At 32.4% G+C, this 12,265-nt stretch overlaps 2 protein-coding genes across 9 annotated transcripts in view; both read right to left on the bottom strand.

Moving 5' to 3' along the window:
• LOC124447743 overlaps positions 1–8,993 on the bottom strand; it is a 53,127-nt gene extending 44,134 nt beyond the window's left edge. Inside the window, exon 1 of one of the 3 annotated variants that reach the window (XM_046998745.1) lies at positions 8,858–8,993. The gene's annotated coding sequence lies outside the window, so the exon portion shown is untranslated. The remainder of the gene's footprint in view (positions 1–8,857) is intronic. The other 2 variants (XM_046998746.1, XM_046998747.1) reach the window with 2 other exon arrangements.
• Positions 349–11,425, bottom strand: LOC124447731. 6 transcript variants are annotated; one of them, XM_046998716.1, is made up of 7 exons: positions 11,267–11,425; positions 7,904–7,985; positions 7,511–7,606; positions 7,052–7,084; positions 6,525–6,929; positions 6,167–6,352; positions 349–5,974 (listed from the first exon to the last, which is right to left on the bottom strand). In XM_046998716.1, the coding sequence occupies exons 4-7, from the start codon at positions 7,068–7,070 to the stop codon at positions 2,226–2,228; spliced, it is 4,359 nt and encodes a 1,452-aa protein (XP_046854672.1). In that variant the 5' UTR covers positions 7,071–7,084; positions 7,511–7,606; positions 7,904–7,985; positions 11,267–11,425; the 3' UTR covers positions 349–2,225. The 6 variants fall into 6 exon arrangements, with proteins under 6 accessions (XP_046854672.1, XP_046854670.1, XP_046854671.1 ...); XM_046998714.1 differs by having other exon boundaries at positions 6,525–7,084; XM_046998715.1 differs by lacking the exon at positions 7,904–7,985 and having other exon boundaries at positions 6,525–7,084.
• Positions 11,426–12,265: the final 840 nt, after the last annotated feature.

Here is a 12,265-nt window from a genome sequence, read left to right as displayed (position 1 = left end):
ATAAATTATAGAAGCTTATTTTAAATTCAAAAGACTTTTTAACAACATTAAAAGTTTATAAAGAATATTTAAGACTGAAATAATCCCAATAGGATTCGCTCCAGAGTATTTTAAAATGGAAATAGATTGTAATGTATCCTGACCATCCATAGATCCACCACTGGACCTAAATATTGTCGAACTAAAATTGTACGATGACTTGCAATATTATCCATGTTATGCACTTTAAGTAGCAATTTTTACTACTAAAGCAATTTCTAGGAACATTGCAAATCTTGAGGTGCTTATGTTGAAAAAATATTTATTTGATAAATACAAAATAAAAAAGAAAACATTATTTCCAGTAGATTTGAGGTTGATACTTTATTTAATATCCTTCTTAATCCACTAAATAAATTGTCTACAAAATGCTAAAAGATTATTACATGGCTAAACACTTGTTGCTATAAAAAGTTCCAGTCATTTAGATGAACTTTATGCAAACATCATAAAAATAATGTAATTTATGACCAGTTGATGTTTGGATTACTTTTACTTACAACAACATTTTTTATCTTAACTGACATCTACAATTTCTAAATTAAGGTCTGTTTATGAATGGAGAGACGTAACCTGAGGGTTGTTTAAACGAAACGTTATATTTTTTTGTAGGGGTAGGGTAGCAATATTTGAAAATTTTCTGTTTAAAGACAAGTCTGATGTAATATCAGCTTTTCGTATTTTTTTGTCGGAAATGAAGAATGATTTACGTGTCGAACAACATTTCGTCTTTGGTAGGATCCCAACTGTTGTTTGGTAAGTGACAAAGACTCGTCAAGTTCTGTCTCACCTTTCATATAAACATGGTTCTTATAGTATTGTTTATTTATACTACAAATATCTAGAATTATATCAAAAAGTAAATGATTACATTTATAGCAATGTTCACGGATTAATTTGATGTTGAAGACTGTCGTTAAGATGACTTTTTTCAATACGACGGGTGGGTTAAGTCGTAGTGGGTGATATTTGATTTGAATAAGTTTTTTTTTTGATTTAATGTCCACGGGTTCTACTAACGAAATGACTCTTTAACATCAATAACGTCAATAATTGTCTCAAAACGATTTTCTAAACATTGCTATAAATTATTAAAAAGTGTAAAAAAGGTATTTTTTTCATTATGTTTTTCTGAAATAGAACCACAAATTTACATGTTTACACAACATATAACATTTCTATCTCTAAATTATCAACTTTCCCCAATCTCTAAGATCAAGAATTCTCAACTATTACACAACACAGTTGTGTTATCTTCACAAAAAGTTTGATTTTAAGATGACGTTCTTAAGCAAATGTTTTTTAAAATTATTGAAAAAGGCAGAAAATTTAAGAAACTTAGGAACTGGGGCCGGTTGCAGGAAGCCTGGATAGCGTTATCCATTGGATAGCAATTTTTTTAATTCTTATAAAACGTTTTAAAAAGCAATAATTATAAGATTCCTAATCAGCAATCACTGAAATTAAACATTGCTTTTAAGATTACGGAATTTCTTTGCCTCAAAAAATATATAAACACCTTTTTTACAAGTTTGAAAATTTTTTGCTATCCAATGGATAACGCTATCCAAGGTTTGTGCAACCTGCCTTAGATGATCAAGTTATCAACAACTTTGCATGTTTCAGGTTGATGATTTAGGCGCGGAGTATGGAGGGAGGCATATTTTCACAATACACTATACTGCAAACATTTGCAGATTTAACCAGCAGAAAAATCTTAATTTCAAAATATACGTTCATAAAAATGTGAAGGTGTGTTTTGAAATTTGAATAACTCAACAAATAAGTTGATATAATTTATCTACATTTGCCTCTGACCGCAAAATACTAATTTTGTTTGTATGACTGTCCCACCCCCCCCGGTAAAGAAGCTCGCTTTCTCAATAACCCTCACTTTTCAAGTTGGTAAAGATACGATTATGAAAATTCGTTTAGCAAATTTATCCTTGTCTATTTCGTTTAGAAAAAAATCGATGCTTTGATGGAGGCGTCGATTATAGTCGTACATAAAAAATGAATGAAACGAGTTTTTATGACAAAAGTTTTCATTTCTTGTAACATCTCAACGATGCAGCCCTGGACCTTCAAAATAAATTCAGCTGACATTTCACATTGTCGGTGATACTGTCGACTTCTTTATCACTATTAGTGAAATTAACAACACACATAAATTACAAGCTACATTGTTAAACCATTTTATCGTCACTTTTATTACTTTCAGATTGCGAAGATTCACTATAATTGCCATAATCGTCATCATCACTTTCATTACTTTCATATTGCCACAATTCACTATCAATGCAATAATCGTCATTATCACTGTTTGTAAAAGGTGCGAAGTCGCTCACATACAAATTATAAGGTAGATTGTAATCCTTGCCTGACCAATCCTTTAAACCGCGAATAGCGAGAAAATTGATTTTACCATTTGGTTGAATACAAGTTATTTTGTAATCAGTAAATTTAAAAATTTTAACTGAAGCATCAGCTTTAAAGTGTGTTACAAGTTTCCATTGACTCAGATCAAACATGAACATGTAACCTGCAATATCTTGAAACAAAACATATTTGTTTCTTCCCATAAAATAGCAACACTTAACCATGCATGAATGTTTAAATTGAGATGCTTTTTCGGGAGCACTTAGCAACTCGTAAAAAATTATTCTATTTTCTACACAACAAGCTAACATTTTGTCGTCAGACGACAGAATACAATGGCTACACTTCTCGAGTTTACTACCTAATTGAAATGAACGCGTGATTGGTTCACTGGCTACATTTCCATCATAGTCGTATATCCAAATTGATGTTCCTCTACACAAGATGATTATGCGGTTATTCATGGAAGAACAACAAGTGTCTACTTCTATCAAATAATTTTCAGGAAGGAAAAGCTTTAAATCTTTGTCTTTCACAAACCAGACGTAAATTGTTTGACTACGAAAATCCTTGTTATTGGTACAAAATAGAATCAAGGACGAGTCTGGAGAAAACAACACAAAATGGAAATCTGATTCACCATTCTTCAGTTTATGAACTATTTCAGAAGTGGAGAAAGAGGAATCGGCGGAAAACATTTTAAGTTCAGAATTAGAACATTTTACAAAATACCGTGTATCATAAGAGAATCTGCATTTATTTGCATCAAATGTCTCTAACTTGGAAAAGGCTACGTTGTCTTCATGAAAGTTTGAGTTTAAAAAATGGGCAGGAAAGTCTTGTAAAGAAATCATTTTTTCTTCGCCTTTCGATCGAAATACAACTTTTTCTTCCATACATAGCAAAAGGGAAAATGTGGAAACACTTTCAAAATGCTCGTTGCTATCCAAAAACCAAGCGAAAAGAGTTTCTCTATTTTTGTAAATAATAGCGTGGTTATTATGCGTAAAACCAAATATATCTGAATTTCCTTCCATAACACCATGGAGCTTGAAGCTATCATAGCTAGTCTCAGCAGTATCGTCCTTAAGGTGAACCTCGTCATGATCTTGAGAATGATCAAAATTGTACAAATGAAATTCACATTCATGTTTAAGAAGCAACCAATTTTTGTCACTAGACAAACAAACTATATCGCCCCAAATCAGATTATGTAAAGATATTGGAATGCTGTGAATGAAAACGGACTCTTCTTTGACAATCGATACTCTATCTTTGAGAAGCTCAAAACGACGATTCAAATTAGATGGCCAAACCATATTCCCCTTGAAGAACAAATCAAAGTAAATCCCCTGGTCGCAGAATTTTACATTAGGTTTAAATGCATAAAAAAAATCTACCAAACAATGTCTGAGAAGTTCTTTTGGAGACAATTTACGGAAGAATGTTTCATAAAGAGTATATGGGAAAAAATGCCATATGTAGAAAAAAGAATTTAGTTTCCATTGATTATTAAGATCACTTTCACACATAAGCTTGAACACATGATCCCCTGTTTTGACATCCCAGATTTGGTGTTTGAAAGAAGTGGGATATTTCTCAGGAGTGACGGAAAATATACATTCATCATCAGGTGGACATTCAACTTTTTCCGCTCTTACCGCTATGTAATTTACATGTTCATGTTCAACAAAAGAAGCCCAGTTATAAAATGTATCAGTTTGTGGAAATTGAGTTTTTTCAACTGTCATTCTCTCATCTACGGAAAACCAGAATCTTAATGTCCCAAAAAATATCCATTTGTCGTCAGGAGAGAATGCTAAGCAATGAATCTTGTCCACGTTTAACTGAAAGGGACCATATTTTTGTTGAAAAAAAGATGTTTCAAACAGATAAAGAACGTTTCCTTTTCCTCCTGCCAACAAAGTTCTGTCTGTTGAATAAGCATAGACGTCACACTTAATATGAATGTTGTCACCTGAAATAATATTCGACAATCTAAATTGGTTTGAGTGCTGTGATATAAATGCTTGTCTGACCTTCGAGGATAACCTTGAAAGACTGGAGTCCAAAAGATGAGGGTTATTTACCAAATAAAATCTGTCATTTTCAAGAATCGACAGTAGTTCCTTAACAGTTTGTTTTTCATCTTCTTTTAACTCAATATTTCCAATTGCAAAGTGAATGTCATTTAAAATGGTAAAAATACCTGATGTACTGCTTTGTATTCGTTGTTTGAGAAACTCACAGTTAGTAAAACACTGAAAAAATATTCTCGACAATTCAGAGTTTTCAGTTGAAAGATGAAATAGATAACGAAACTCAATTTCGAGGATGTAACAGACAAGGGAATTTTCATCTGAGTCATTGAATGGTAGTCCATTCTCCAGGAATGATGTCAAAACTTCGATGACAATTTCCTTAAAGAAAACTTGTGCTGCTGCTTTATCTATTACGAACTTTCGAGAAGCGCGCTTTTTGTCAGTGAGCCAGTCAGGTATAAGATTGTGAAGAAAGGTGAATTTTTCTTCACCAAAAGAAAAAAACAGTGAAATAGCATCAATTACTTCTTGTTCGTCAAGATTTAAATTTTCTTTCTTTAAAAGAAATGGAATAAACGAACTAGGAAGAGGTGAAGGAGCAACCACTGCACAACCTAACAATTTTTTATAGAAATCTTTTCCAACTTTCTCATAAATACGTTTGAAATTATTAAGAAAGTAACCATCAATATCTTGTGGGCATTTTTCAAGATCCGTTTCAGATGAATCTTTGAGAGTTTTGACAAGATAATGTGCAAACAAAAACATTCCTTTACAATTTTTTGTAATTTCTTTTGCAGAAAATGATTTACCAGTGAAGTCGACTTGATTTTCCAAAAAAGTTTGAATATCTTGTTCATGTTTTTCATAAGCCTTAGCATTACTCGCATCTCCTGAACAAATCTTTACACTTGGGTTGTAATTTTTCAAAGTAAATTGTGTGAAATCTACTGGACGTGTTGTTATGAAGAAAAGTAGCCATTGTGGAAGTTTGGGAAAACGAAAAGTTACCACATCAAAAAATTCATTTTTCGAATCATAATCTGCCTCATCTAAAGCATCGATCACAATGAGAGTTTTTGAAAAAGTCTCAAGCTTCCATAATGGATCGTCAAAAAACTTAGTAAAAAGTTCTTGAACGCCTAGTGTTGTATCGTTTCGTTGTTTTTTTATTTCAGACACCCCTCCCAATAATTTCAAATAATCAGGAAAATGTTTACCTAACTGATAAGCAACACTGGCCAGGAGAGATTTTGGATCACGACGTGTACCATCATAATGTCTACAAAAGAATGCTGCTCCTAACTTCCCATAATCCTTAGCGCGTTGAGCGATAGCAGCTGACATAACTGTTTTACCAACTCCAGCATCTCCCATAAATACAAAAGCTCTTGATTCTCCAGGTTCATCGAACCAAGCAGAGAAATCGTTGATCAACCATTTTCTTGTTTGTGGATCGAATTTTTGGTAGTGTAAATCGATATCGCTGTCACAGATGTCACAATTGTCAAAATCTATAAAAATACAATGTTAAAGTAAGTTTTATTTGAAAGACATCTCGTCTTCATTCTTTAATGCATTTCTATTTATAGCACTAATGGTTTATTGTCAACATTTTGCAAATTGTTCACATTTTTTCAATAGTCTGTTTTTTGGTGTTAAATTTATAAGTCTGCACTTGAAATTTTGTAGTTTTAATAACATACCATTAATAATGCTTTGATAAAGTTGATCAAATTTGTCTTCATTTTTGTCAACACGTCTTTTCAACTGATCTATTTCTTTAATGCAATTCAAAAATTTGTCAAGCGTCTCTTGTGGTAATTTTTTGTACTCAATGTGATCTTTTAACTTTTCACACAAAGTACGAACGTTTATCCGCAATTTCAAAGCTGTAAAATGTAATAAAAATGGTGTTGATAAAATATATTATATATACGATATACCGATTTACCGGTATTGCTGGGATGTTTTGGATGAAGACGTTATAACTTATTTTTTGTTACATACGTTCTGCAACACGTTAATAAAACCCACTCAATGATAAAATAATGAAAAATATACCTTCATCTTTCCAATGATTTATATCATTCAAAACTTCATCTTCAGTTTTTAAACTCAATTTCTTCACAAGTTGTTTCATATTTTCTATTTTCTGATGAAAATCTGTTTCGTTCCATTCCTTAAGATTGCAGTGAGCCCAACAATTTCTATCTTTTCTAATGATTTTTGCCGCATTCTGGACCGGGTTGGAAAAAATTGGTATCCTTTCTAGTAAATTAAGCATTGCTGATGCGTCACAGCTGTCGTAACAGTTAAACTTTGCCATGTGGTTTTGAAGGAAAAGTTTTCCAAAGTCGACATGTGACTTAACTTCAAAGTTAAATTTCGACCTAACCTTTGTTTCATTATTGTTGATATTTTCATAATGTAGATCGTGAGGATATATTTTTGAAGGAAAGTTGTGAGCTGTTTGAACATGAATATTATGAGATTTTTTTAAATTATCATACTCCTTTGAAATATTTTCTTCAAGATAAGTTTGAACAGCTCGGACAAAAAAAAAATTGAGTGCAATTCCATAAACACACCATCGTTTTTCATCGTCATTTAAAATCGTTGCCCTATAACGATCATCATTAATTGTTGAGGAAAATTGGAATACATGCACATAAATTGCCCTATAGTGATACATATGATTGACAGACACTTAACTATAAAAGAATATTAGCTAGCACGTGATAAGGACAATGTATGTGTGTACTTCATGAAGAGGCGTATTAAAAGGAACTAGACAAGGAGCTATATTTCTTGAGTTATTACAAAAACTTTAAAAATGTTTTATTTAGAAAGCGTAAAACTCAGAAATGTATTATTGGACAAGATCATTTAATTTGATCCAAGTTCATAATAATATAATATTATACAAGCAAATGACGGTGCAAGTGTGTTATTGCAGATGATTTTTATTAATTCACCCTTAGATAAAACGATAAGTTATGAGAAATTCAAAAATTTGCGACGCATTAATTGAAATTAAGACAACTTACATTTTTTCATTTCATCAAACTTCATTAATGATTATTTCTCCATAAACTTTAAGTACCATAACAAATAACCATCTCCGTCGTGAAGTTTAAATTTACCTGTGAATATTCAAGGAAGCCATTTCATTAACAATATAGACTAGACATTTCATCAATAATTTAGTGTAGAAATACAATATGAAGTTAGCACAATTTACAACCATTGAGAGACAAAATGAACTTTATTTTATTTGATGAACATAAGTCAAAGAGAATTTGTATTTTATATTACATCTTGGACATCACAGACGACAATTAACCGTTGTGTGATTATATTCTTTAATTGATTTTAAAGAGAGAGAAAAGAAACTAGAAATTTAAGAAATTCATCAAAGTATATCTTAACTTGTAACGTACCTTTATTAAACTTTATATTTTACAGATCTCGTTACAAAAATCTTGTTAGTTAAAGGATTGCCCAATAATGAACAGTATTTTCCTACGTGGCAGTATACACAAATTACTATGATAATGTCAAAAATCAGTGGGAGATAACTAAGCAATGCCTTACTACTAAACAAACAAAATATTTTACATTCATGATCGTTCAGTGATAGAGGATAGAGACATTTTTGAATTATTATTGCATAATAATAAACTGTTGCAAAAAACTGATGTGCATCACGTCAATATCTGAGTGCGGGAATATCTCTAAATGAAAGATGATTGATGCACAGGGAAAGAAAGTTTTCCGAAAATTTAATTCACCGCAAAAGAACGAGTTTCAATAAGCTCATTTATTTACTACAATTATTATCTCGTTAATACACTTCATCAACGAATATTAATCAAATGCCTTTTAATTTACTGTATTATTTTGAAGGTTTTAATGGATCATGTAAAAGTTTAAAAGTTGATTTCAAGTTTAACCACAAATTGTTTGCTATTTTAAGTTGCAAAAATTTATTTGCGCGCTATCCTTCCAGTTTTTGCACGTTTTCTGACAGCATTTTTTGCATTGGAATTTGGAAAAAGTTTTCAATTCCCTCTCGACTGCTAATACTTAAAATCATATATTTTTTGTCTTTTTTTGATCTCATATAAGCCTGTTTCAACCTTCTCGTAATAATAGACGTGGTTACTTAAATACTTCTCATTCTGGTACTTCTTGCCTTAAAAATTATAGACAAATTTGCAAATCTGATGCAAGTGTCTGTATCCAGGATTTATCATCGGGTAAAATCATTGAGTAAAATATTGGACAGAAATTAAAGCAGACAATCGTAGGACATTATCTATGATAGCAATGTCATCATTCTCATGTAATCTTATTTTTCTACTCATGTTAAGGCAATGACTTCAATGAGATATTCGAATAGAAAATATTTTGTCAAGATTTTGATCTTATCCCGTTATCCGTGTTTAACCGAAGGAGAATGTTCTCTTTCTATTCTACATAGTTTCTATTTTCCGAATAAGCGGTTTGCTAATCATTATTCATAATCCACAAAAATATTTGTCGATATCGATCCGATCCGGAATGTATCATTCACGAAGAAGAATTATCAAAATGAAGGCATTGCAGACTTCGAAAGTGAAACAAAATATTGATTTGTAAAACTGTTTTGTCTGGGTGTACTGAAAATTACAGTGGCCCACAAGGGTCACGGCAAAAAACAAAACTCCACGGCAATAAACAAAACTCCACTGCAATAAACAAAACTCCACTGCAATAAACAAAACTCCACGGCAATAAACAAAACTCCACTGCAATAAACAAAACTCCACGGCAATAAACAAAACTCTACGGCAATGAACAAAACTCCACTGCAATAAACAAAACTCCACGGCAATAAACAAAACTCCACGGCAATAAACAAAACTCCACGGCAATAAACAAAACTCCACGGTAATAAACAAAACTCCACGGCAATAAAAAAAACTCCACGGCAATAAACAAAACTCCACGGCAATAAACAAAACTCCACGGCAATAAACAAAACTCCACGGCAGTTAACAAAACTCCACGGCAATAAACAAAACTCCACGGCAATAAACAAAACTCCACGGCAATAAACAAAACTCCACGGCAATAAACAAAATTCCACGGCAATAAACAAAACTCCACGGCAATAAACAAAACTCCACGGCAATAAACAAAACTCCACGGCAATAAACAAAACTCCACAGTAATAAGCAAAACTCCACGGCAATAAACAAAACTCCACGGCGAAAGTGAAATATACAAGACAATGTACTATATGCCGACAAAATATCAATTTCAAAGTGGCTTCAAACGATTCAATTCGGAACTCTTGAGAACTGTGGATTAAGAACTCTTTTATTTCATTTTTACCAATTTGTTATTGAGTTCACTGATTCAGACTAATTGCACAAAGAATTTTGCCTTGAAAGACTTATCTTCTTTAATTTCTATAGAGGATTTAAGTATGAAGAAATTCGTATGTTTTTAAGAAAACTTCATGAAATACAGCATGTGAAGCATTTAGCATAGCTACAACTAAAAGGCTAATGGCCAGTTTTGAGCGAAAAACGCAAATTATTGACTACAACTATGATGACCATGAGAGTTAAGTTAGAAAGTTGGTTGACGCACTTATTTGTTTAAAAGGATCTTTTTCCGTTTTGCATAAACTTTAGTTAAACACAAGTGTACACACATAAGTTCCTAAACATGCTGTACAGTCAATTTTTCAAAAAATTGACTCAGAAGGAACCGAGAGGAAAAAGGGTCATTGACTTAAATAAATGAACTTGCTATAATCCGTCCTAACTACAACGTGATAGATACCAGTAACGGATCTAGCGATGCATCTGGTACATTACATAGAATTGTTCTCATGTAATCGCGTACGCTATTTTGATAGGATACTATAACGGGCCTGGGCTGAAACTTAGCCCGGGCTGAAATTGCTTCATAAAATCGGTCTTTTACTTAGCTAAAACTTCTGCCAGCCATTTTTTTATTGTTTTATGTTACAATAACTTGAAGTGTTTTATTCGAAGATTTGTGCTAAGATTGATTAAATAATGTAGACTTACAATACAGTAATAACTAGGGGAATTAAAGCACATATATCAGCGAATAAGGAACAAAGTAAAAGATTGAAAATGAACCAAACAAGAAACTTCCTTTACATAAAAACAAATGTGCTGCTTTACAGCTTCCCTTTTCTCTATTTGTTCGCATGTCTGCATTTTTCATTTAGCAACCGCCATGGCGAACAATCCAACCTGTTAGTGGCCATTGCCTTCTCGCGAGCAATAATCATGAAACGAAACTTAATTGAAAAAACATCTGGCCCCAAGAGTCACAACACGATGCTACACACATTATGTGTGTCAGCCTAAAAGTTTGTCAATCTCGAGTTCTTTAACGCAGACCGCATGGAGTAGTTATATTATGATGCATTTCACTACATATGGCCTTTAGAGGGTTAAGTACAAGTTTCGGTTAATAGAAAATATATAACACTAACAGGGACCTGTTATGACTCACATCACAGCAGTTTTTCTCTAGAAATCCCATGTCTGAAAATAGTGACATTTAAAACGGTACGAATCTTATCCTGTGAGAATAGACGAACTTAGTAGCTATCATAAGAGCAACAAGAATCACTTTGGCAATATCGCCAGTATATTTTTGAACGCTTTGTTAGTCATTTTATCAGACATCAGAAACCAAACAATTAAAAAAATTTGTTCTTTGAACAAACGTGTCTACTTATATATGGCAAAATTCGTGTAAATCAGACGTACCTGTGTCGAGAGGAGTGAAGAACTTGCTCAAATCAGAAATTTGTCAATATTCCGTAAAAAGTCTAGAGAAAAATGATGCTAGAATTTGTGAAGCTCCTTATCATAGCAGACGTAGAGTCGCAGTCAAACACTGCAGGTTGCTATCTAAGATAGAAGGATGTTAATGAAATTGAACGAATCTTATTGGTTGGAAAATAATTAGTTATGCTACTAGCAACTGTTGCTACCAAGCAAGAAAAATTTTTAATTAAAAACAGTGGATTTCAGTAAATGGACAGCTGTTTTTACATTTGTAGTTCACTTATTTGATCTAAACTCTCCGAAATTATGTCCTCTCATTTGTATTTAGCATTTCCTTGACATAGCTAAATCTTATTAGCATATCGTATAAAACTTAAATAGTCTGCAAGTGAAGAATGTCAAGTCACGATAAAACTTTTACAAACATAAATTATTCGTAATGACAGTAGCTCTACATGCGGTCGTTTCCACAAGAACTAGCTAATGCAAGCCTGTAAATTCAACTAGCAATCTTATATTCTATAATAATAAATTACGTGAAAATGGTTTCCATCTTAGTTTTCATTGTGTTCTCCTCGAAACACTCCTTCTTCATTTCACTTTAATATAATAGTGGAAGAAATAAATCAAGTTCGTATTCTTTTCTTCCCCGAATGACAACTGACAACTTTAATTTGCATTATATAAAATAAAAGCAGTAAAACGCCTGCGTTGATTGGTTGATAGCTGAGCCAATTAATTGAATGCGGAAACATTTGTTTCCTCCTTAGAAACGTACGTCAATTTGAAACCTCCACAGCAGCAAACGTGACTATGGCACTTTAATAAGTTGCCACAAAATGTAAAATTTTGCTAATTGAATCGTGTTTTTATTGAATAGTGAACACAAAAGGTCTGTCCATAAGCAAAAAGAGGACGAAAAAGTTAGTATGGCTAAAACCTGGGCCTTTTTTTAGTTTTTTATCGATAACAAACACT

The sequence above is a fragment of the Xenia sp. Carnegie-2017 genome, unplaced genomic scaffold, assembly GCF_021976095.1.
Source record: "Xenia sp. Carnegie-2017 unplaced genomic scaffold, XeniaSp_v1 HiC_scaffold_23, whole genome shotgun sequence".
NCBI classification, from domain to species: domain Eukaryota; kingdom Metazoa; phylum Cnidaria; class Anthozoa; order Malacalcyonacea; family Xeniidae; genus Xenia; species Xenia sp. Carnegie-2017.
This window is presented reverse-complemented; position numbering and strand designations above follow the sequence as displayed.

Excerpts from the sequence above, each read along its gene's own strand:
- LOC124447731 (XM_046998712.1), bottom strand. The coding sequence starts at position 7,155 with ATGTATCACTATAGGGCAATTTATGTGCATGTATTCCAATTTTCCTCA. Across the intron at positions 6,353-6,524 it reads AAATCATTGGAAAGATGAAG|CTTTGAAATTGCGGATAAAC; the intron begins GTATATTTTTCA and ends TACATTTTACAG. Across the intron at positions 5,975-6,166 it reads TTATCAAAGCATTATTAATG|ATTTTGACAATTGTGACATC; the intron begins GTATGTTATTAA and ends GTATTTTTATAG.